Raw genomic sequence first — 26,115 nt, forward strand, 5'->3', positions numbered from 1 at the left:
CTCACGTATAATCTGCTAGTTACATGCACTATTTCAGAATTTAAATTGCTCCTGAGACTTGATTTAGTGAACCCTTGATTTAACCAAGACTTTTGTCTGAACAAAACATGTAGATTGAGTGAATGTGTTATAATTCTTGAAACCAAATGGGGTTTTTTCTTTCTTAAAATATTAGGAAAAATCATCCAATAAAATTGAATCTAGCAATACTTCACGAAAATCAGACAATCTTAGAGGGTGTGATTTACTTCAAGAGGTCTCTGTAACTATTCGAAGATTTAAAAAAACTTCTATTTCAAAGGAAAGGTTAGTTTTCTTAAATTTGTTTTTGTTCTCATGCGGTTGACTTTGTATTAAATTGCAGTTAGTATTTGGTAAATGTAGCTTAATGGAAAAATGTTTTAAAAATCTAGGGAGGTCAGATACAGGTCTTGTATTTTATGAAAGTGTGATGAAATATCAAAATCTGACATTGTTTGCACTGAAACAATATCGTAGATAATTATAATTAGCGAAAGATTTCTCTGACAGAGGCAAACCTATTGTACTTGTCTTCCGTTGTAAAATTAACCACTGAAATGAGTCAAAGATATAGTTTTCTCTACTCTCCGCTTTTTACGGTTGATTGTAAAGTTATTTTAAAGAAAAGTACTTCAGTAGCTAAACTTTTTTCTGTTGCTACTTCTTCCTTAGAGTTCAGCGATGTGCCATGTTACAGTTTTCAGAATTCCATGAAAAGCTCCTTAACACACTCTGCAAAAAGACAGATGATGGTCTGACCACAGAACATGCTCAGAGCCTTGCGTTAGATACCCTTTGCTGGCTGGCAGGAGTGTATTCTAATGGACCTGGCAGGTAGAAGAGAATTTTCAGTTAAATGCGTGCAGTTATTCTTCTGTATCAAGTTCTTATTTATAAAGTCTTATATGACTTTGAAGTCTTGTATGATTTCTATTTATTTATTTGTTTAACAGCTCAAAGGAAGGGAACGAGAGTTTGCTTTCCAAAACACGAAAATGTGTGTCTGACATTATACGTGTTTGCTTCTTTGAAGCAGGCCGGAGTATAGCTCACAAATGTGCACGGTTTCTAGCACTATGCATCAGGTTAGTGATTGTTTAATTTGGGCTTGTGTGATCAATGTTCCACAGTTAATTATGATTTAATTTTGGTTAAACATTTAGTTAAATTTGGTTAAATTTAGTTAAACATAATAAAATATTTTAATATGGTGGGAGCTAGGAAACATAGCTATTTTCAGTGTTCAGATAGGCTTATTTTGGAATTGAGTATTTGAACTAGTTCCCAAGTAGAAAAGCCTTACAACATTTTAGAACCATTAATTATAGAGGTGCACCAATACATCAGTCCGGAATCGGACCGGCACAGATATAAAGAAATTTAATAGATCAGAAATTGGCCATAGTAGGCCGATAAATGCTGTAGCACAGCACAGGCAGGAGGAGCACAGCCCAGCAGTATGGAGAGCTGCCTCCAGCTGGTAAGTCTGGTGTTGCAGGGAGGGGGAAGGGAAGAGGCATGGGAGGGGCAGATCAAGGCTCCCGTAGGGAGGGAGGAAGGGGGCAGAGGCTGGGGCAGGGGCAGGTGTGGGATGCAGCTGCAGCTCATCCAGGGGTCACGGGCAGGGGGGGTTGGCTGGCACTTGGCCAGGAACCACTTGTCCAGCGGCTTGTCCGGTGCTTGCCTGCTTATCCTGTGGCTCCCACTGCTAGTCCAGTCGCTTGGGTGGCGGGGAGGAAGGTGTGCAGCCTCGGATCTGCATGGGGCAGGCTGGGGCTGTGCCAAGCTCTTTCTGGTGGGGCGGGGCTCTGCTGGGAAGGGGCTATGCATGGGGGGGTGCTACAGCCACAAATTTGCTGTAGCCCCCCTCTGTGCTGCAGCTGCTGGGCCCAGCGCAGCGCAGTGCAGCCCCACCCCACCCCACCCTACCCCGCTGGGAAGATCTTGGTGCAGCCCTGGGCCCTGCCCTGCACAGATCTGGGGGCAAACACCGCCCCCCCGGTGCCCTCCTGGACAAGCTGCTGGACCAGCAGCTCCTGGCTAAGTGGCACGCAGCAGTGGGAGCCAGCCCCTGTCCCTGCACCTCCCAGACAAGCTATGGCTCTGTCCCGCACCTACCCTCCGCCGGCCTAGCTGGGCAGCTCTTGCCACTGCACCAGCTCCAGCCCCCCTCCTTGCTCCCTGCGGGGGCCTTAATCTGCACCCCCATACCCCTTCCCTTCCTCCTTCCCCCACACCAGACTTAACAGCTGGCAGCATCTGTCTGGCTGGTATTGGAAATTGGATTGGTATCAGCTGATATGCCTCCTTAAAAATCAGCTATCTGTATTGGCTGCAAAAATCTCTATCAGTGCACCCCTAAAGAATTCCTTAGAACCTTTGGCAAAGCATATCAGAATTCTTGGGTCTACAAGAAAGAAATACAAACTTATACTGTGTGTGTATTTTTTGGTAGCAATGGCAAGTGTGGCCCAAGTCAGCAGGGATTTGGATCAGTTCTTCTGAAGGCTTTGCTTGACAATATGCCACTCTTACCTGCAGCTGCAACTGGTGGTAAGTGATGTACTTTTGCTGTTGTTATCTGTACTGTTTATATACCTGTTTTCCCTCTTATTCCATAGAATATTTTTGAGTAAGGAATCTTGTGTAGTGCATGGCTTGTGTAGTGCATGGCCAAGTCAGATAACACCCCAGTTCTAATGTTGCATGTCTTAATATTCTCTCCTTTAAAATTGTAGTTAATGGATTTTTAAAGCAGAATGCCTACACTCTCAAACTTATATTTAGATGTTTCAAAGGCGTTTAGCTCTCATCTTCCATTGGCTTCTGTAAGAGTTGTGATTGATTAGCATCTCTGAAAATCAGGTCATTTATTTCAGGGAGCCTAATATGCACTTAAGTACCTAACTTCCAGGAAGCCACATCTAAAAACATTGGCCCAAAATCTTAAGCTCTTTAGTATTGCTTTAGGTAATGGCATTTGTATTGTGCTTTTATTGGGCCACAAAGTTGGACAGCGTTCCTCAGTGTTAGTTGTTAGTAGATGGAAATTATATCGCTGCCGGGGGAGTAGGGTGTTAGAGGTGCACTGATATATCTGTTGCTATTGGTTCAGCACTGATAAAGGAAAATTTACATTATTAACTATTGGCACTTGTTTTTTAACTGTTGTAGCTGATAATGCTTACCAATAATTATGCCTTCTGGCCAGAGCCCTGGACACCTGGGTTCCCTCTCCCCTTCAGGGCTGGGGCCCCAGATGCCTGGGTTCCCTCGGGAAGCAGTGGTTTCCCCTTGCATGTGAGTAGCGTTGTAGCCTGCAAGGGGTCCTGCTTGGGGCTGCTGGGAGCGAGACACAGGGCTCTGCGTGCACATGTGCGGTTGCACGCTTGCATATGGGCAGGAATACACACGGGCAGTTTGGAGAGTAGCTCCCTGTAGGTAAGTTTATGGAGGGGAAGGGGTATGAGGGGGTGAAGAAGAAGGCCCCCACAGTGAGGGAGGGAGTGGGGCAGGGGCTGGTGCTGGGGATGCTGCCAGGGCCGGGGCAATGAGCGGAACAGAGCCACAGGCAGCTTGTCCAGGGGGAATGCAGGGGGGGTGGGAGGGCAGCCTCATGCTACTTAGCACACCCCTTGGGGTAGGCATTGTGGGGCATGTGTCCCCCTCCCCCCCCGATTTGTGTGGGAACAGATGTGGGCTGCTCACTGTAGGCTCAGGGCGCTCTGCTCTGCTGCCTTACCTTTGGGAACCCCGTACCAGCTGTGTGCCCCTTTCCTGCCCGGCAGCAGTGGGGTGGTGAGTTGTATTTCCTGCTTCTGGGTGGGTAGGGGACGTGCAGTTGGCACAGGGCTCCCAGGGCAAAGGCAGCAGAGCGGAGAGCCGTGAGCCCAAAGTGAATGAGCTTTAGTTCAAGTGCTGCCACCGCCATTTTTAAGCGTGGGGATGCTTTTAAGTGGAGCAGAGCTGAGTGGTGCCAGGGTGGATGCAGGCTGCTCACTGTGGGCTCAGGGGTCTCTGCCCTGCTGCCTTTGCCTCAGTATCCCCGTGCTGGCTGTGCATCCCCTGCCCACCCAGCAGTGGGAGGCACAATTCACCACCCCCACTGCTTCCGGGTGGTCAGGGGACATACAGCTGGTGCAGGGCTCCTGAGGGAAAGGCAGGAGAGTGGAGAGCCCCACGCCCACAGCAAGCAGCCTGCATCTGCCCCATGCACAAATCGGGGGGGCATGTGCCTGCCCCCACCATCTGCCATGCCCCCTGGACGAACTGCCCATGGCTCCATCCTGCTCCCTACCCTGCTGATTTTAACTGGAGTAAATCCAGTTATCAGATCGGCATCGGCTGATGTGGTTGGTTTAATAATCAGCTATTGTTATCGGCCAAGAAAATCTTTATCAGTGCACTCTCTGTGTGTGTGTGTGTGGTGTGTGTGTGTGTGTGTGTGTGTGTGTGTGTGTGTGTGTGTAAAGGTTCACTATCTCATTAAGCTTAGTTATTGCTCTCTTCAGCTGACTGAGAGCAGTGCTCATGTTAGCTGACATAGAATCGACGAGGAAAATGCTTGATCCTACAGAAACCATCTTAAGACTGTCATATGCCGTGTCTGTTGCTGGTTTGTCGTGAATTGCAGATAGTCTACAGACTGTCTGTATCCCATCTGAGAGGCTGTTTTAAGCGTTCAAAATGCCTGATACACAAATAACATCTAATTGGTAATGCACAGTCACTGGAGAGAGCTGTACCCAGATACCTTGTGAAGCAACTGAGAGGAGAGCCTTCTCTTCAAGGGATCTGGAAAATCTTCCTGAAAAATAAGTTGGCTGTCTTGAAACCCAAGACCCTATATACGTAGCATGGAAAAAAAAAAAAAAAGGCATCCTGTCACAGAACCTGCAGCCAGTACTGAATATCATGTGTTTTGCTCCTGTAGGAAAGTAATGAAATTTTTTACTGCTACTCTTTCCATGGATATAGGGTAGTAGCAGTGTCTTGCTTTGACACTAGTGGCATGAGTTTGAGGTCCAGTTTAGACTCATGCAGATGGCTGCACCCAGCCCAGCTATAAGGAATAGCTGCTCATTAAGGCTGCAGAGTTAAATGCAGGCAGAGGAGATGCTATCCATGTTTCTCCTTTGTGACATTGGTTATAGAAACTAATGTGCCTTATTATGTTTACGGGGGTTTGGGTTGTAGCCGTGTTGGTCTAAGGACATAGGCAGACAAGGTTCCTTGGGTGAATTTGATATCTTTTATTAGACCAACCCAAATGGTTGGAGAATAGTTATTAAGCAAGCTTTCGGGTTCAAAAACCCTTCATCAGGCTAAGGAAGCTTCAGCAGTTGGTGTGTGCTCTTCCTGGATGGAATGAAACTGTCTTTATCCAGTATATTTTGAAACTCTCAAATTTAAATGAGAAAAAAATTGTATTTTAGCATGTGCTGAGGCAGCTGGGTGAATTTGTGCCTTCTCTGTTTTAACTATTTATTAGCTGAGATAGATGAGAATTATAAAATGTGTTAAACTGATGTAATATCAGATCCTGTTAGCAACATCTTTAAGTCCTAATTAGGCCAGAACATGACTGTTTCACTCTGTTCAGTTCTTCCCACACTGTTCAGAGTCACTCTTGAAACTAAATGCTTTATGAAGTGTTTTTCCAACCCTTCCATACTTCAAGGTTCTCTACTTAAAGCATTGCCAAGCTATTTATCATCCTGCTGTTTCCCTCTTTTCTATTTATCTCAGGAATGTATGTGGCCCCAATGCCATGTCCTACTCTGTCATTGTATTTATAATCTGAACAGAACACTCAAGTAATGAAGTATCCCCTTTTCCAAGTGAGGACTTGATGCAAAAACATGCACAGCATGTCTGAACTCACCTCTGTTCTGTGCCTGGGAAAGCTGCTGCAAAACATGCCCTGTTCACTTCCTCCCTCTCAACATGTGATAAGTCTTGAAAATAAGCAGTGTAGCTGCCTTTGAATGGCCCTAGGCGCAAACCCAGAAATGCTTTGAAGTTCTTTAAGGTACATTTGGTGTTGGTCATACTCATCGATTCAGGGCCCATTGTAAGGTGGCTGTCGTTCCACGCTTCTGGGATGCTGGTGCAGGTTGAATAGGAGCAAGTAGAGGGAGTGTGATTCATGCTTTTGTATGTGGCACAGAGACAGCATAGATCAGGCGTGGGCAAAATATGGTCCACGGGCCGCATTCGGCCTGCGAAGCCATTCTATCCGGCCTGCAGGGCCCCTAAAAAAAAAATGTAGAAAATTTAACATTTCTCTGCCCTTGGTTCCTGTCGAGAATGACAGGAACCAAGGGCAGTAGGACCCAGGGGAAGCCTGGCAGGCTCCCACAACAGCAGGGCCTGCCTGGCCCCGCCCCCCAGCTGGAAGCCCCTGCTGTGGTTTCTGGGCTGGGAGCACGTGACTACCCTGGTGTGGGAAGCTCAGGTAAGTGGTGGGGGGAGACCCCGGGCAGGGAAGGGGTGCGGGGGAAGCAGCCCCTCCCCACCCCACGCCCGGTGCCCTGCGCTGCAGCTGCTTGCAGCCCGTGTGGGGTTGCCTTTGCCTGCTCCGGACAGCCCCGCACAGGCTGTGAGCACCTGCAGCATAGGGTACCAGGTGTGGGGCGGGGAAGAGGCTGTTTCCCTCCACCGCGCTCAGCTTTTCCCTGGGCTCCTTACCTGCATGGAGAAAAGTGGCCCCTCGCCTGCCCTATGGCCAGCTCTCCCTGCTGCAGGCATTCGCAGCCTGCATGGGGCTGTCTGAAGCAGGCACAGGCAGCCCCAGGCCAGCTGCAAGCAGCTGCAGCGCGGGGAGCCAGGCATGGGGCAAGGAAGGGCTGCTTTCTACCCCTCTGCGCTCAGCACCACCTTGTAACCCGGCCCCACTGGCAGTGGGGCAGGTTACAAGCTGGTGCTGAGTGCAGGGAAAAGTGGCCCCTCACCCGCCCCATGGCCAGAGCCCCGTGCTGCAGCCACCTGCAGCCTGCATAGGGCTGCCTGTGCCTGCTCCGGACAGCCCCACATGGGCTGCGAGCGCCGGCCATGGGGCAGGCAAGGGGCCACTTTTCCCCATGCTCACCACTAGCTTCCCTGCTGACGAGCAAGGGGTTGGGGCTGAGAGCTGCCCCCCACCTGTACTACAGGGCTGGAGGGCACTGGGAGTGAGTGGGTGGGGAGCCAGTGGGAGCACGGAGCCGCACCAGTGTCCCGGGGCCAGTGCTGGTGGGGCCCAGAACAGGGTGGCAGGAGTGCAGGGTCCCAGCCGGCAGGAGCTCTATGGAGCCAGGCCAGCTCCCCCCTCCCTGCTGGTGCAGGCCAGCCTGGCTCCACAGACCCTTGCCGGCCTGCCCTGCTCTAGGCCCCACTGGTGCTGGCCCTGGGACATTGGTCCGAAGATGGTGACCAAGGGGCGGGGCTATGCATGTGGTCCTCGACAGCCTGCCAAAACTGGGTAAGTGGCCCTCCACCCAAAATAATTGCTTGCCCCTGGCATAGATTAACCTAGGCTGGCTTGCCTAATTTATAGAGGAAGCCTATATATGAGAGAAGAATTGAACACTGTTGTTCTAAGTATCAAACTCATTCCCAGCCACTAAACTGTTGTCTTTTTTACTTATATGTGACATCAGAACAATTGATATGTTTTCGCCAATGAGCCATCCCTCCTCTCCTAAATTCAACATTTTGCATATTAAGACTGCATACACAATACATTCAAATAATCTGGGAGAATTCCCACAGGTTTGTTTTCCCAATAGAAAAATTTATACAGAAATGCCTGAACAGGCATTCAAATGCTGAGCCCTTGAAGAGCAAAGAGCTTTCAGTATTGATGCTACACATCCAGGAGGGCTTTCTGTCCACATCTCAGCCTGATCTTTTGGCTCCCTCAGTCTGCTTGGCAAAAGATGGCAGAAGTTTATAGGACAGCCCTGATTGGCTGACCTGGATTGCCTGTGTCTGGCTGCAGCACAATATAGGGAATTATGAAGGGGAAGGGAAGTGCGTTCTGTTCTCTGCTTGGCTGGAGCAGCAGAGTCCAGTGAGCGACACAGTCTTCCTTGTGGGGGGAGAAGGTAGGAGCCAAGTCCACTGGGATGTTGAATGTCTGTTGCTTCTCAGACAAGAATATGTACAGATGTTTGCTCTCCCAGGAAAAAACTCTCCTGGGAGTGATATAACCCTGCTTATTCCTAGGGTATTTTTCTCCTGGAGCAGCTGTTTTTTTGCTCTGGGAGACGGATGCAGAACTTCTCTACTCTCAGGGTTTCTCCTGGAACAGCAGGAGCTTGGGAAGAAATTTTAGTCAGGTACTGTTATAGCCTTTCAGACAAAATGGGTTATTTCTCTCCTATTTCCTTCAGCATGGTGGTAGAAAAGATGTTTGTATTGTGGGGAAGGGATTAATAAAATCGGTAAGTGACTGTTGTTTTTGTATGGTGAAGGCACCTGTTTATGTAGTGTTGGTTTATAGGTTTTTGTCCTACCCTTTCTTTAGTTCCATAGTACACGGAGGTGAGCCCACAAAGATTTCTGTGCGGTATGGGAATATAATTCCTAACGTGCATAGTTTTCTTAAATGCACTGTCTCTTACCAGAGCTTGCGGACAGTTCAGTGACTTATAGATTCATAGATGTTAGGGTCGGAAGGGACCTCAATAGATCATCAAGTCCGACCCCCTGCATAAGCAGGAAAGAGTGCTGGGTCTAAATGACCCCAGCTAGATACTCGTCTAACCTCCTCTTGAAGACCCCCAGGGTAGGGGAGAGCACCACCTCCCTTGGGAGCCCGTTCCAGACCTTGGCCACTCGAACTGTGAAGAAGTTCTTCCTAATGTCCAGTCTGAATCTGCTCTCTGCTAGCTTGTAGCCATTGTTTCTTGTAACCCCCGGGGGCGCCTTGGTGAATAAATCCTCACCTCATGAAACTTGTGTAAAAATGACAAATACTATGGAAATATTTGTTAGTATGCATCTCTTTTTTTAAAAAAAAAAAAAAAAGCTTTGTCCCCTTTAGCGTACCTTGATTCTGTATAGAAAAAAAATTATGGTTGACATAATTAGAAAATATAAATATCAGGTCTGGTTTAAGAAGACAATAGTTATTGAAAAGGAGGAAATTATTAAAATCCGTACTTAATAAAAACTTCACTGAAAACATTCTAAAAAATTAGCTTTTGATATTCAAATAACCTTGACTTTGACCACCAAACCTCAGCTACTAAGCAACTATGAAAAAGTATTTCACTCACCAAAATTTTTAAAAACGGAAAAAGACAAACTCCAAATATCATTTAATGCTATTTCAATATGATCATAACTGATAGTTGTACACCATCTGATATAATCATTACTCTTCAGGATGCATTGCAGATATTTTTCTTTAACTTTAACAATTAAAGCATATATACATTATACATGTCTTTTTGTTATAAGATTGAAGCCTCTGACAGACTTTAACATAATTGGGATATGAGTATATGTCAGTGTGCAGTGTTGGAAGGGGCATAACATTCCTTGTATCCCAATTGCACTACTGTGTGGGGCAGTCCCCTGGGATCTGTTGACAGCAGATGATTGTTGGTGTGGCCCTGGACAGCCCTGGATCCCGTTCCAGATATGAGGCTGTCCCAGCTGATGCTGATAATCAATTGATTGTTAGCATAGGTTGGGGCAGCCCTGGCCTGGAACACATGCCACATGATCAATTTAAAGCACAATACAAACTAGCCAGACAAGCAAAGATGTTCTGTGGTATATGTGGAAAGTCTTTGTAGCTGGTTTATTGTTTTATAATGCCATAAATTGGCTGAATGTGTGACATGTTGAATTTGTGGCATGATTAACATGTTAATCGTGCCATAAATGTAACATCTGCCAGGGGCCTAAATAAGAATTCCTTACCTTACCCCTTATGTTGTTAAATACAAAAACTCCTTACGTCATCAGTCTTGCACTATACCATGATGGGTGCTTGCAGATGTTTAAAAAAAAAAAAGCTGCGCTTTACTTTATATTTGGTGCGCTCCCACACAGAGTCCAGCACATGCCTAGAAGAGGCAGCTTGTTAGTTGGACCTGGCTCACCCAGTGTCTGTATAGATTGGGCACTTTAGGGGGACTTGTTTGGTGCTTTTATCTTATAGCTGATTGAATCAGCTTTAGCTAAAAGTACCAAAAAGCTCCACTGAAGTACCCAGTCTATACAGATGCTGCAAAGTTGGTTCAAAGTAATATGCTGCTGCTTCTAGTAAAGCATGTTTTGCTTTTTCTGTTTTTGTTTCTGTTTCTTTTAATATCTGCAAGCAGCCAATAACTATTAAAACAAACAAACTGTTAAGTAAGAAAGAAAATGTCAGTTATAAAATGTTCATTTTTATGTTAAATAATGTATGAAGGCCTAAGATACTTAAGTGTTACTATATATGAAGTTAGTTTGCATCCTTTTTAAAAAATCATGATTTCTAATTAAGGAAGTACTTGTTCCATATTTTCTAATACATTACCTGCTGTAGCAAATTTGACTTTAAAATTGTAATGTTTTTGGATGAAAAATGGTTTCATGGGATTCATGGGTTTCATGGGATTCTTTTAATAAACTTTTTCCGCTAAGGCTATTTTAAGATAATTTTAAAGTGTCTTGTAGCCTGAAACATTAACTGCAATTTTCTGAAGCAGACTGGGTGGAATATTCATGCTGTATTTCAATTGAAATAAAATTTCTCTTTGCTTCTTCAGGATCTGTGTACTGGTATTTTGTACTGCTGAATTACGTAAAGGATGAAGATTTGGCAGGATGCAGTACAACTTGTGCGACCTTGCTAACAGCTGTGTCCAGACAGTTGCAGGACCGACTAACGCCCATGGAAGCATTACTTCAGACAAGGTATTAAGGGAATATAGTTGTTTTTAATCTAGGTAAAAGCCTTCTTGTTAGCAAATCAGTTGTTTATCATTTTTTGAATGTTCTTAGACACTGTTAAATGACACATTTTTTTTCCCCATAATTTGCAATACTCTTACAGGTTAGGGTAGATTCAGAAAACAAAAATCCTTATGATTGTGGTCTTGTGTTTTGTTTTGTTTCATTTTTTTTAAAGGTAAAATGAAAGATGTCTATTCAACAGATGGGTATTGTAGTGTTTGTAGTCAGTTTTGATTAACACAGCTCTAGGGAACTGTATTTAACAGAGACAGGCAGGTATTTGGTAATTGCCTTTGTTCTTTAAAGTATATGTTTTTCTACTACAGTAAATGCAAATATTTTTGTCTGATTTTTTTTTCACAATGCTTAAGTATTTTTTTTAAGTAATCCTTTTACCAAAATGTTTTAAACACTCAAAACAACCCAGTCACTTTTCTCCAGACAAAATAATCCCAGCTTCTTCAGCCTTTCCTCATAAATCATGCTTCCCAGTCCTCTAATCATTTTTGTCACTCTCCAAAGGATTCTTTCCAGTCTGTCCTCATCTTTCTTGAAGTGTGGGGCCCAAAACTAGATGCAGTACTTCAGGTGAGGCCTCATCAGTGCTGAAGAGAGCGGAAGAATTGCTTCCCTTGTTTTGCAAGTGACGCACATACTAATACAACCCAGTATGCTGTAGGTGTTTTTTTTCCCCCACAAAAGCATACTGTTGGTTCATACTCATCTTATGGTTTACTGTACCACCCAAGTCCTTCTCTGCAGTACTGCAGCCTGGCCAGTCCTTCCCCAGGCTGTACCTGTGCATACAATTACTCTGTACCAAGTATAGGATTTCGCACTTGTTGTTGCTGAAATAATTTTATTTGATTTTCTTTTTCTTTTATTTTTTTAATTCCCTCCCTTCCCCCTCCCCCCTTATTTCTTCAGTTACCAAGGTCATTCTGAATTGTAGCCCCACTCTCCAGAGTGGCTGTCCCTGATCAGCTTGTTTTCCTCTGTGTTCTTAGAAAGTTCTTTGATGACCTGTTTCATGAATTTTTTTAGGTATTGAAGTTAGACTGACTGGACTGTAAATCCCTGATCCCTTTCTTAAAAATAAGCGGTATATGTTTCCTTTTTCCAATCATTTGGAACTTCACCAAACCTCCATGGGTGCATTCAGATGAATGCACACATGCTCTTGCAGCATTTCAACCTCCTTTGAGACGCTGCAAGACACGTGTGTGGGAACAAAAAACGTTAGGCAAAATTAGATCCCTGGATATCCAGAACCCCCCCGAAAAACACTGTGAAACAGCAGGGCAGAGAAGGATCTGGGACCTGAGGCAACTGGAGGCTTGGTCTTCCACAGAGATGCTCTAGTAGGCAGCTAGAGCATCTCTATAACTGGCCTTTGACCTGTTGCTGAAGCATGCTGCCTGCTGGTGCGGGACAAGCAGCAGTGCAGGCTGCAGGGACCTGGTCCCAGTTTTGTGCCAAGTAAGGAAGGGAGGGGTGTTGGAGAAGACGGGGGGGGGGGGGGGGGGGGGGGGGGGGCGTCCGGCCCCAGTTCCTGATTGCCCCCACCAGGAGGGTGGGCCTCTGGAGGAGGGGGAGAGCATGGTGGGTAGACCACCTGGCCCCAGTCCCTGGTCACTACCCCACTGGGTCCCAGCTCCCTGATTTGCTCCCCGATGGCTCTCCTGCCTGGTCCCATCCCCCGCACTCTGATTAATCCCCTACCCAGGCCCTGCTCCCTGATCGCTCACCCCACTCGCTCCCCTGCCTGGCCCCACCCCCTGCACAGCTCACATTCACTGGCTGCAGCAGCAGCAGTCGGGGCCGCTCAGGGCCTCATGGCAGAGCCCCCTGTATGGCACGGGACAGCAGGGATCTGCCCTGGCCGCCTGGCATGCCTGCTGGTGCAGCTCAGCTTGTCAGGGTTCCGCACGGTGCTGGGTGCTGTCTGGCAGCTCTGGGCCACTCCAGCTGTCCCCTGGAGCCCGGCACTGCTCAACCCGAGCGACCTTGATCTGCCAAACAGACCCCAGTGCCATGTGGCAATGCAGCAGTGACAGCTTGGGTGCCAGGCAGCCATGGCTGATCCCCGCTGCCCCGACGGCGGCTTCTGCTACACCTTATAAGTACAGGGACACTGGGGTGGGCAGGGCAGTGATGAGGGGCTGGGACTGGCCAGGGAAATGATGGGGGGCAATCAGGGGCAAGGCATGTGGGTCCTGCAGGGGTGAGGAGTGGCTGTGGCTCCTGCTGGGGGGGCTGTGGCCCATGTTGGGGTGCCACCTGTGAGCTGCTCAGGGTGGCTGCGCCCTGTTGGGGGCAGGGGGCCCTCCTGAGCAGCCCCCCGTGCATCTCCCCCAGACCCACAGTCACCCCACAATCCACCCACAAACCCCACACCCCCCAAGCCACCCACATATCTGGCCCTGTAGGTCAGGAGTGAGAAGACTGGGGTGGGAGTAGGCTGTGAGTTGTGACTGTGGGGCAAGGGCAAGGGCAGGGCACTGGCATATCAGAGTGCTACTCAGCATTGCACATCCTGGTGAGAGAAAGGGGTAGGGGCAGCTCTGATTTTTCTATGACAAAAAAATCAAGAGTCAGTGCCAAACTATAGATATTTAGAATTTATTTTATTATGATGATAGAGGCACTGGTAGGCTTCCAAATTGCTTTAAAGTTGTAAATATATCTATAAAACATTGCCCAACAGATTTGTGCTCATGCTCTCTCTGTGTGTGTCTAGTGGTCTTTTGTTTTAATTGTGGAAAAACATGGATTTTGGGGTATTTTAAAGGGCGACTTTGGGATTTTTTAATCAGGGATTTTGCAGTTTTTTAAATAGGAAACATCAGAATTCCTGCTAATGAGGCAAGTGGTGGGACCCAGACAGAGGAGTCTGCTCAGAGCTGGCACTGGGGACCCAAATGGAAGTGGCTGACCTGGCCACTCGGGGCCAGGAGGACATGTTTTGACAGTTCAAAGCAGGCCACCACACTAAGAACATCTTCTGGAAGATAGGAGCCCAGATAGCAGGGCAATGACACACATGGAAGTAATGCTGCACAAAGGCTAACAACTGCAGCCACAGCCCACTGGCAGCTAGCCCAGAAGTACAGATGCCTCAGGTGGCCATGTAGTCCCCATCTGGGTCTGGCAGGCGTGCAGCTTTGGGGCCACATGCTGTCACAGGTGGCAGCAGGTCACAGCCAGGCACCAGCCCCCACTGTCAGACTGCTGCAGTGGGTAGGGGGTGCAGGACACTCTCAGGGCTGCTTCAGCAGTCCAGCTGGCACAAGGGGTAGTGTCCCCAGGTACCAGTTGGCCGGGCCTCAGAAGCTCATGAGTAAGTAGCCCTGAGCTACTTTACAGGGCAGCTTTTTATTCTGCTGGGGCCAGCACAAGGCAGGTTTTTATACTTTGGGGCCAGCACAGGTGCTGGCCCCGGCATCTAGCTCCCCCTGGCTGCAGATCTGGGAGGAGCCAGGTAGGGTTATTTTGCCCCATGTGGCACCATTTGCCCCACACCAAAGTGCATGTCTGGGCATGTGCACTGAGGCAAAAAGCCCTGGCTCAAAATTGCACTGCTTCTATTTGAGCTGCTACAAGCGCGCATGCTTACATGTGTAGATGCGCCCCAGGAGTCGTATTGCTTTTTATGTCCCTTGGTAGTTGCATCTCAAAGGTGGTCCTTAACAAGGTGAATAGGGACTGTCCTTCATTCTTTTGAAACTTCAGTGACATTTCTAAATAAAATGCTTGTGATTTTTTTTTTTCTGGATACCTTGTTTTCTTATTAAGTTATGGTAACTTGGTATTTGAAGAAATGGACTTAGTTACGTTCTGTTTGCAGGTACGGATTATATAGTTCACCTTTTGATCCAGTTCTTTTTGATTTGGAAATGAGTGGCTCTTCCTGTAAGAATGTATACAACAGCAGCATGGGTGTACAGTCGGATGAAATTGATTTATCTGATGTCCTGTCAGGTATGCATACTTTTAAAAACACTGCTTTTATCTAGAGTTGATGTTGAAACATTTACAACTTTTTAAAACCGTTTTTCCCCTTTTTTATTGCTTTACTGAATATTTGCCATTGTAAACTAAATAGCATTGCATTCGGAGCGCAGACTGATGCACTATTTTGATAAGATTAATGAAAAAGGAAAAGTTATTTGCAAAAAAGCTTTTTTTTCCCCTCAGAGAAAAGCTAGTTTCTGTCTGAAGTTACAGAAGCCTTTAATGAATTACAATCTTGAAGACTGTGAACCAACATATACTCCCTTTTCTTCTTCTCTGATTACTCCGGTAGATTTATTAAAATAAAACCTTTTCATATATTTTTCTGTCATGCTTATTCCCTAAATTTATCAAGTAAATCAAGCAATATTCCTCATTTATGCATAATTCTATGTGTTGTACCTCTTCTCATTGGTTCTGTCCATAATTGCTCGGAATGATGGTGGTTAGGCCACTGAACTTTTCTTTCTTGTGTGATTATTTTTAGGAGCTTAATTTAAATGTTAAATGAGTGTTTTTGTTTATTTTTTTCCTGCATGGGTAAATGATTGTTAGATGTCCTTCTCTGATTTAAGATAACAAGGCACTATCATAATTTTTCCTCATAATATTCAGTTTTGCCTTATTTTTACTACATTGCTACATGCTGCAGAAATTTTTGTGCAAGTCTCTTTATATTCTAGTGTGAGCTATTATTGGCTGCCTAATTTTTATTAATTAAATTGTTGTCCTGTCACAGTTGCTTTAGCCAGAAAGATAAGAAAGCTTAATTCTTTCTAAATAGAAGAACAGTGCATAGTTTTACTTAAGGTGGTGGCTTTGCCCTTGTGTCATGTTCCTTACTTTAATAAGGATGCATCTTGTTTTCTTCCATCTGTCTGATAGCTACACATTGTAAGAGAATTCTGCTTCAGAATTCCAACCTCAGTAAGAACCATAAAGTGCTTCTTTGTGTTTTCTGCTCTAGACAGCAGCAACTTCTAATTGAGAAATAATTTAGTTTCATTAGGGCTCTGCTTCTAGTTATGACCCTGATTTACTATCCATCTCTGCCTAAGTTTCTCATCTGTAAAATCGGTGCCTTTTTTTGCAAGTCAGAACTTTAACATATTTGTAACAAATGTAAAAGCAGCTTTCATTTATGATTCATTACCGGAATGAGAAGTTTTTAAGTTCTTGGCTCCCTTTGTTGTTAACTCAGATTGCTACCAAGAAAATTCCATTAGATAGATGTTTTATTTATCTTTAGCTATAGGATATTGAAAAAACTAAAACTGCAAATGATGCAAACGTATGTTGTGTATGCATTATATAACTGACACCTTCAATCCATTTCTTTATAACTTGAATCATTGTTACCAAGTTACTTAAAAGCTAAATGGTTTTCTTTTTCTCTCTTTCTGTACAGGGAATGGGAAAATTAGTAGCTGTGCAGCAGCTGAAGGTAGTTTTACTTCCCTCACTGGACTTCTGGAAGTTGAGCCTCTGCACTTCACTTGTGTTTCAACTAGTGATGGAACTAGGATAGAAAGGGACGATGCAAGTACGTTTACTGGTATATACAACTTTTTGTTACTTCTTCTTGGTGAAAATGTAAGAATAACTTACTGTAGATTTCTTTAATTTTTTTCCAAATGAAATTTCTCAAGTTTTATAATGTTTATAATGTTTGAATTACTTTACAAGTTGTTCTTAAATGGCAAGTTATGTCTCTTAGGCTAAGAATAGACGGTCATAAAACCCAAGGGTGAATTGATTCAATCTTCACAAGTTTAGTCTAAGCTGCGTAGATTGAATGGATAAGCAAGTGGGCAGATATTAACTTTTGATTCTGGAAATGTAGCCACATGCCTGCAGTGGCCCAAGCCAGAAGCTGGGGGGCAGGAATGCTAAAGAATGCCTCCCTGCTCAGCTGGAGCAGACAGCTTGGGCTGAGGCTGCCCTGCCTACCCTGTGAAGCGGCGGTTTGCAGGGGAGGTGCAAAGCATCTTGGGATGCCGAGGAACTGAGAATTAACTTAAATCTGGAGGGGATCTGGAACAGAAGTTCAATAAACCAATTTAACCTAAATCAGTTAAGTCTGATACTACATCCGTCCAGGTTTATTTTAAACTGGTTTTGGCCATTTTGAAATCCATTTATGTGCACTGAACCTCTGTTGTGTTACAGGTTTGAACTGGTTTCCAATCACTTGCATCAGCTTTATGTGTAATTTCTGTCCCTAGCCTTGGAGTACAGCAAATGCATAATTTAATTTAAAATGTAAACAAATACATTTGTATATCTTGAGTATTAAGGGCTAGTATTTTATCTTGCTTTTTAGCCTACTTCTTTTGCCACTGACTTTTTAAAAATTCAGTTAAATGAAAGTGCTTTCTGTGTTCCTTTTCTACACACACTTTTTTTTGTTTCTTGTTTCATGCCAGTGAGTACGTTTGGGGTTACCCCAGCAGTTGGTGGCCTCTCTTCTGGGACAGTTGGGGAAGCCTCGACCGCCCTGAGTTCAGCAGCCCAGGTAGCTTTGCAGTCTCTCTCTCACGCAATGGCTTCAGCTGAGCAGCAGCTCCAGGTGCTGCAAGAGAAACAGCAGCAGCTTTTGAAGCTTCAGCAACAGGTTGGAGGCTATTTGGCTATTTTTTATGCTGTCTCTCAACTTCAAAAGCTGAAAAAAGTTACACAGCCGTACCGTTTCCCTCCCTCATTGTCAGAGAATATTTTGTGAGGAGGGCATAGCTGTGGGCAAAGGATGACTTGCATTAAGCATGAAAATGTATTCCTTGTAGCCTTTCAAATTTGTGGCATTTTGTTTTTCGTGTGGTGTACATGTGAGATTTGGTGGTGAGGAAATGGATTAATATCCTTTATAAAAATTAATGACGAGTTCTATTAACAAGCAAAAAATCAGAATAGCCAAGGAACTACACTAGAATTAAAACAGCAGTTGCCATTAATAACGGACAGAAAACATTCTTAAAAGGAGAAGTGATCAATTTGTATGCAGTTTGGCTTTATTTTAAATTAAGTCATAAGTTTTATGCCATTATAAATTTTCCTTAAATTTTTGGACTAATTGCTATATTTTAAAGCAGGAACTATCAAATTTAAAGGCCATTCCATTTTTCAGGTACTGGTACGTAACTACCCAAATGATGAATGTGGTGCTTTCAATTAAAGTCTAGCTTAAAATAAAGGCTGAAGGTTTATATTCTAGTTTTACTGTGTCTGTAGTGCATATTACTGATCCATTCAGAGGCTGCGTTGCTGTTCTCTTCATATATTACTTTAATTTTTTTTCTGCAGAAAGCTAAGTTGGAAGCAAAACTACATCAGACAACAGCAGCAGCTGCAGCAGCAGCATCAGCAGTTGGCCCTGTTCACAACTCTGTGCCTTCTAACCCAGTAGCAGCCCCAGGGTTCTTCATCCATCCTTCAGATGTCATTCCACCCACTCCAAAAACAACACCACTGTTTATGACTCCACCTTTGACTCCACCCAATGAGGCTGTTTCTGCTGTTATCAATGCAGAGCTTGCTCAACTTTTCCCTGGCTCAGTCATTGATCCCCCAACAGTTAATCTTGCTGCACATAACAAGAATGCAAACAAATCCAGAACGGTAATTAGACTATTCATGAAAGTGAGGTCCGTCTTGATTTATCAGGACTTAACTTTCTTGTACTTTTTTTTTTACTTGACTGGCTAGTGAAGCTGGGTATGTTCTACTATTTCTATGTGAAAGTATAGCCACTAGATTTAACACTAAGAGCTAATAATAGGTTGCTGTAATATGGCCTATTATAGCAAACAGGAATGGGGTGGCAGAAAAGTTTGTAAGGTGTCTTGCTATGGATCCAGAGGCATGAGTTTGAATTGTACTCTGGACTAATGCTGAAAGCTGTCCCCAGTTGACTGAGCCATAAACGGGTTCTTGGTCATTCAGTCTGAGAAGGCAAAGGTGACTGAACATAATGCTGGCCATATCACTCCCTTGTATGCTGTTGACTACATACACATGTGTGCTTAACTCTACTAGGCCAACAGGTAACCAAAGCTTAGGCAGACTTTGTCTGTTTTGATTATAGCAAGGCCAGATATACAGTGCGCCAAATTATGTTAAAGTTTCTTACTTAGGAATTAGCATAATCAATCCTTTGAAAACAGTAGTTAGTATTTCCAAATAGTGCATACTAATTGAAAATAAAGTACAAGTGACACAGGAATTTCAAACCTGTAAGTTGCAAGGGGCTGATATGTTTTCTTTCTTGTAGACTTATGTTAAGAAAAGCTAGCTACAAAATAGTAGAGATTTTAATAATTTTTACTGGTGTTTCCCCTGCAGAATCCACTTGGATCTGGCCTTGCTCTTGCAATATCTCATGCTTCACATTTTCTTCAACCTCCGCCTCATCAGTCCATAATTATAGAGCGTATGCACTCAGGTAAACCAGAACTCTTAATATCAATTTTGTGTGAGTGATTGTCTAATTGGTGGAAGGGGGAGGGCCAGTATATTTTCTGTCACTTAACTTAGTAGTCTAGCTACAGTTTCATTTGCCTTTGTAAATAAAACATGCATTTGTTTTTATGTTGCTGTCATATGCCAGTGCAAACCTCAGTATCCAATGATGCCTGATAACCAAGATGAAAAAAGTACTAGAGGAAAAGATGCTAGATAGGAACTTTTAATACTTCATTCCTGTCATAAGTTCACAAATATTTTCATAGCAACTTCTTATTTAATCTGTAAGGCTTTAGAGCATGGAGCAGGCAAATATTTTTATCGAGAGCATGTGAACAGAGACTAAAAGTATTTTTTCTCTTCGTAAACCTTTAGCCATATTTTTAAAATGCCTCTTCTATCTTTAGACCTTTTTTCTTAATTTTGAATTTTATATAAATCTGGAACAAAAAGTCTTTTTTCAAGAGGCACAAGTTTGATTGCTTCTTGAACTGGTTTATAAAACAGTGGTTCTGAAGTGTCTTGGTCTTAGTACCTTTTTTCTCTATGAGTAAGATATACACTTTCTTTTGAAAAGCAGAATCAAGGGGGGAAAAAGAATAGTTTCTTGTAGAAACTGTATAGCAGTAGCTCTAGGGGACCTACCCCTACCCTGCTCGTTGTTTTGCTCCCAGTGGATCGCTGCAGATTTTACAATTTTCACCCAGAGCAGCAGAAACTTCTTGCCATGTTTCTCTCATATAATGCACGTTTTGGTATCCAGCAGCTGAGTTTTGGTGGGGGATGGTGCATGTTGTATGTGAGAGAGTACAGTATTTGCTAGTGTCAGGACTAGCTCAGAAACACTTCAGTGATCTATATTTACTGAATTTGGCGGGGGTTATAACTCCTATCTTTTTCCCCAAACCAGCTAGGGAAAATTGGGGTGCTCAGTATATGCAAGGGAAAGGGATCCCCAGAGATCCAGAAAATTGGTGTGGGGAGGGCGGGAGGGGGAAGGCAAAGCAGTGGCAGCATTAATTGCTAAGGCTCTGGAAGCCTTGCAGTTAACACTGCCACTGCTTCCTTGCTCACCTCTCCCTTCCCCCCTTCCTCCCCCCCGTTTCTGTACCTGTGGGGACCTCCTCTTCCCAACTACGTGCCAGATTGGGGTGATGTTTAGGGTTGATGTATAGCCAGACTTGGCATGCTGGGTCTAACCTGGCACATGGCCCTCAACCTGGAGTGCCAGTTCAGACCCTGCATGCTGGCTCCTGGGCCACGTGCCAGGTTGGACCCAGTGTGCTGAATCCAGAGCCCTATGCTCTGTCCCTGGGGCTGTGCGCCAAGTCTGGGACCATGTGCTACTTAAGTTACTACAAGTCATTCCATCCCTGCGTCATAGTCCCAGGCTCAGCGCATGACCCTGGAGTCAGTACATGGGGCTCAGTATGCAGCCTTTTAGGCAGTACATGGTCCTGAACAGGGTGCACTGGGTCTGACTTGTCACACAACTCTGGAACCAGCATGCAGGTTCCCGGCTCATTGCATGGCTTGGAGTGGGCATGCTAGGTCAGACTGTGGGCCCAACTGGCCTGCAGGGCTGGCAGCTCCCTAGCTGCTGCTAACTCACCTCAATAGAATATTTTTCCTTTTCTTCAGGCTTCCCTTCAAAATCAAGGTGCCTTGCTATGCAGCTTAAGTTCTAAAAAATATAGTCTTTCAGAACTGCAGAAAAATGATATCCCAGGTTTTTAGGTTTGTACTTCTGTCTTTTGATTGGCTTTTAACTTATCCTAATTTTTCATTAGGAGCAAGAAGGTTTGTGACATTAGATTTTGGCAGACCTATACTGTTGACGGATGTATTGATTCCCACTTGTGGGGACTTGGCTTCCTTGTCAATTGACATTTGGACTTTAGGAGAAGAAGTGGATGGAAGGCGATTGGTAGTTGCTACTGATATAAGCACACACTCGCTCATTCTGCACGATTTATTGCCACCACCAGTTTGTAGGTTCATGAAGGTAAGAGAGTGGGCCGAAAATTAATAAAAAATTCTGTCCTGTAATTATTGTTCTTTGTTTCTTGTTGTCTCTTCTAAACTTCATTCTTTGTATTACAAGTTTTTATTGCCATTAAGCTTTCTTCAGACTGAATGTTAGTTAAAGTATTGCTGTTAATGCTTCTCCTTATTTTTGCTTCGCATGTTTTTAAACCATTCTACTACAATAAAAGTTGCATTATCTTTCAGATTACTGTTATTGGTCGATATGGTAGTACAAACGCGAGAGCCAAAATCCCTTTAGGATTTTACTATGGTCATACCTATATCTTGCCATTTGAAAATGAACTGAAGTTAATGCATGATCCCCTCAGAGGAGAAGGTGAAGCTGCAAACCAGCCAGAAATTGACCAACACTTAACAATGATGGTTGCATTGCAAGAAGACATACAATGCAGGTTAGAAGACATGTACACAAATATTTAATAAACTTTTTCTAACTTAAAACGCCTAGAGTGTCATAATGTGCCTTTTTCCAGGAATTGAAGAAAAAATCAACCTGCTAAGAGGATTTGTAATCTAATGCAGATGATGCAACAAAAACTGTGTAGTGTTATCAAAACCAAAACTATTAATTTTTGGTGTCTCTTTATAATGAATATAAAGGCAACTGAGCATGTTTCTAGCTATTTAATTCATTAGTGTGTTGATCTTCATAGATTTCAGTTGATTTTTTGTGCTGGAATTTTTCTCCTTTAGGTACAACTTGGCTTGTCATAGATTGGAAATCCTTTTGCAAAGCATTGACTTGCCCCCACTCAACAGTGCAAACAATGCCCAGTATTTCTTACGAAAGCCAGATAAGGCAGTAGAAGAAGACAGTAGAGTGTTTTCTGCTTATCAGGACTGCATTCAGCTTCAGCTTCAACTCAATTTGGCTCATCATGCTGTGCAGAGACTCAAAGTAGCTTTAGGTGCAAGTAGGAAGACACTGAAAGAACAATCAGATCCAAAAGAGCTGATTCAAATGTCATCCACAGAACAGTTACGCACCATCATCAGATATTTACTGGATACTTTACTTAGCTTACTTCATTCTTCCAATGGTTAGTATTCTTTTAAAATTTATATTTTTATGTGTTTGCAATTACATTCTTGCCAGTGGGTTATAATTGTGTGTGTGTGTGTGTGTGTGTGCATACACACACATTTCTGTAGTCTTGTTGAACAAGGTGTGTGGGGGGGGGAGGGGGGGTGTGTGTGTGTGTATGTATGTATGTTAGCTGTGGAAACAGTTTTTTCACTTAGCTTAATTGATATTTTATTGAAAATTGAGTCTCATATAACTTAAGTGATCATGCTTTTTTCCCAGGCTGTTGGTCAATACAATTATGTATGCTATTTAATAAGATATAACTAGCAAATCACAGGGTTTTATGTTGTCACCAGATTTAGTGTAACAATGTCACAACCAAAATGTAACTTAGGGTGAAATTTTCCAAAGTGATTAAGGCCACTTAAGTTTTCAGTTTTTTGAATCATTTCTGAAAATGGGACTCAAGCTTTTCTTTTTATTTTTAAACCTTAGTGTGGAATAATCACATTTTTCCTTAGATAAGATAGAAAATCTAACAAGTAATTAAGAAAATAATTGGCACCTTTCTAACTCTGAGTTTGCTTTGCTAGTGTTCTTGAAGGCAAAGCCAGTTTATGAAAAAAACAAAAATTATTAAGCATAATTAAAGTAAATGTAAATCTCTTGTACAAGTTTTTGGAAAGGGAGCATTTGACTTGTGAATGTATCTTAGATTGGATACACTTTCTAATCATTAGTATATCATGTATCATAAATACATGTAATAACTTGATATGCCTTTGTTCTGCAGTATTAAAAGTTCTTATTACTTTGGTTTCTTCTTAAAAGGGCATGCAGTGCCTGTAGTTCTCCAAAGTACCTTTCATGCACAAGCTTGTGAAGAATTATTTAAGCACTTGTGTATCAGTGGGACTCCAAAGATACGATTGCATACTGGCCTTCTGCTTGTTCAGCTGTGTGGTGGAGAAAGATGGTGGGGACAATTTCTATCTAATGTTCTGCAGGAATTGTACAACTCAGAGCAACTTCTCATTTTCCCCCAAGACAGGTAAGACTGCTGTATTATTGGGATATGTTATATCATTTACCAAATACAAATCACTTAATTTTGTAGGAAAATATTAGCTTCTTAACTAATACTCAGGATGATGATTTGTGGGTTTTTTTATTAGCTAGCAGTACAAATCCAGATGCACTGAATGTACAAGATGTGGGGGAGGGAGGTTGTTTTTCTGGTGTTCGTTGTCCTTTAATATAACTTAAACCATTCATTAAAAAAAAACTACCACCCAAATTAGTGATTGTGTTGTGCATCTGGAGGAACATAAAAATATTAAATTCAATAAGGAAATATTGAAAATCATTCATTTAATTATTGAATTACTAGCCAATTGCCTGTCAAGAATGATTGGGGGGGGATGGAGTGCCATGACCCACCATCCTGCACTGCTGCCGCTCTGCCTCTGGCTCCATGCACCCCGCCCCAGTGCTGCACCCTGTGGCGTCACCACCTCCCAGGCATGGCTGAGGTGGGAAAAGCTTGCACGCAGTGGCCGCAGTTGCCACCCAGCACCCCTTGTTGCCACCACTGCACATCCAGCCATGCGCAACTCCCTCCCCCGCAGCTGTTCTCTGGGCCTGGCAGCAGCATTGGCAAACTGCTGTTGTGCCCGCCTTCCCCTTTCTGCTTCCCTCGCTGCCGGCTTTTGTCGGAGCCCGGCTGTGGCAAGGCTAGAGCGGGGGGGCAAAGCCAGCACTGTGCCACCAGCACCCCATGCTGCCGCCTCCCAGGAGTGGGGGAGGAGAAGGGAGGAAGCTTGCCCCTCCATTCCCCTCGGGCAGCACCCCATGCCACCTCTGTCTTGAGGGAGCTGGGCCGAGGGGAGGCGGGGCGAAGCCAGCATCGCTGGTCCACTCCATCACCAACATCATGGTGGCGCGGGGCTGCACTGCTGCCGCCCCCTGTCTGGAACACTCTTGGGATCACTCTGGTTGTTTCAGATAACCAATCAGAGTGTGAATAAAGCGTTACAAACCAACCAACCGACAGACAGACTAAGGCTTTTATAAAATTAGAATTCAAAAAATAATTACTACTACTTGGTATTCAACCACTAAAATTGTTTTTAAATATAATTTTAAAAGAGATTTGTCTTGGCCATGAGGTACTGCAAATTAGATACAGATTACTTTTCATTTTTTCTGCAAGGCAGAACATTTATTAGTTGTAAATGAAGTCTTGCAACTGATTTTTAAGAGCATTACCAGTGTGGATCTCCAATGTAAAAGTGAATACTTTCAAAATTTTCTGAATAGTAGCTGATGGTGGGGCTCTGTGGACAGCTTGTCTGCATCCTTGTGTGCTGGGTTTAAAGACGTGTGAGGAGGTTGGGGGTATAACTGAAGCTGCCATGTATAATTTTGTACTTAGGAAGTAGTAAGGAGAAATTCCATTGCGTCTTTCAATTACACTATCTGTTCTTTGTTTTATTCATTTATTTTAGTTTAACTGTGTATAAAGGGGGTTTTGGCCCTATGAAGTCTTTAAGGGCTCAGTTTGGTCTTCCATGCTTCATTATAAGACACTTTTTGAGGCAAAGTTCATTGGCTTTAACTTGACACTGTCCACAACAGCCTAGAATGAGCCTTAACTTTCTTTAGAGGAGATTAGATAAATTGCATTAAATTGTCCCTTAACTGAAACTCATAAATGTCACCTCAGACTTGAGACAGTCATATGAAACTCCTCCTCCTGCTGGGAGTGGCCTTTGCAGGATGGTCCATGGGGCTAGGGACAGAAGTTGCACACAAACTGGTTTAAGTGATCAGAAACTGGTTTAAACCTGTAACAGAACAGAAGCTCAGTGCACATAAACCAGTTTCAAATGGCTGAAACTGGTTTAAGGTAAACCTGGTTGAATGTAGTATCAGATTTAACTGATTTGGGTTAAACTGGTTTATGAAACTTCTGCCCCAGGCCAGGGAAAAGAGAGGGACTGACACCCCCCCCCCCCCCCTGCAAACCCCAGCTGGAGTCTGATGCCAAGGAGGGGGCTTAACCCCCCCTTCCCCTGAGTACACACTTGTCCTGCCCTGCTAAACTTACTGCTGGCTGTGACTATGGACTACAAATCCCAGAAATGCATAAAAGCAGGAAGAGAAAGTGATGAGCAGCTCTGCAGAGTCCTGCTGCTGTGATTGGACTGGAAATCCCAGAGACCTTGGGAGCAGCAGGAAGAAGAAGCGAACACACAACCTGTGATGGCTACAGAGCCATGCTGTAGCACCCCAGGCTTCTGGCCTGACCCATTGCAGGCATGTGGCTGTATTTTCTGAATCAAAAGTGAATATCTATCCAGTTGTTTCTCAGTTTCATTTCTGCAGTTTAGACTAACGTGCAAAGACTGAATCTGCTCAGCCTCGAGCTTTTTGATTATCTACTGAGCCCGGGGCACTTAATACCAGAGAACTCAAGAGTTCTAGTTGATGATGCCAGTGCCAGAAGGGGAGCTGTTACTTGCCAGTGCTTGGGGGAGCCAGGGATTAGGGAATAAGGCATGATAGGATCTAATGCACAATCCCACAATCACGCCTCCTGCCATGTATAT

General features: G+C 44.1%; 1 protein-coding gene across 1 annotated transcript in view; it reads left to right on the plus strand.

Moving 5' to 3' along the window:
* The window catches only part of BIRC6 (baculoviral IAP repeat containing 6), a 322,923-nt gene that overhangs the window by 94,168 nt on the left and 202,640 nt on the right, over nucleotides 1-26,115 (plus strand). The window contains 14 exon segments of the mRNA XM_019500584.2: nucleotides 176-306; nucleotides 694-855; nucleotides 975-1,106; nucleotides 2,477-2,574; nucleotides 10,770-10,917; nucleotides 14,804-14,937; nucleotides 16,379-16,513; nucleotides 17,397-17,584; nucleotides 18,271-18,585; nucleotides 19,309-19,408; nucleotides 21,219-21,433; nucleotides 21,661-21,869; nucleotides 22,171-22,517; nucleotides 23,336-23,555. Coding sequence (XP_019356129.1) covers nucleotides 176-306; nucleotides 694-855; nucleotides 975-1,106; nucleotides 2,477-2,574; nucleotides 10,770-10,917; nucleotides 14,804-14,937; nucleotides 16,379-16,513; nucleotides 17,397-17,584; nucleotides 18,271-18,585; nucleotides 19,309-19,408; nucleotides 21,219-21,433; nucleotides 21,661-21,869; nucleotides 22,171-22,517; nucleotides 23,336-23,555 — 2,534 coding nt within the window.

The sequence above is a fragment of the Alligator mississippiensis genome, chromosome 1 (genome assembly GCF_030867095.1).
Source record: "Alligator mississippiensis isolate rAllMis1 chromosome 1, rAllMis1, whole genome shotgun sequence".
NCBI lineage: Eukaryota > Metazoa > Chordata > Crocodylia > Alligatoridae > Alligator > Alligator mississippiensis.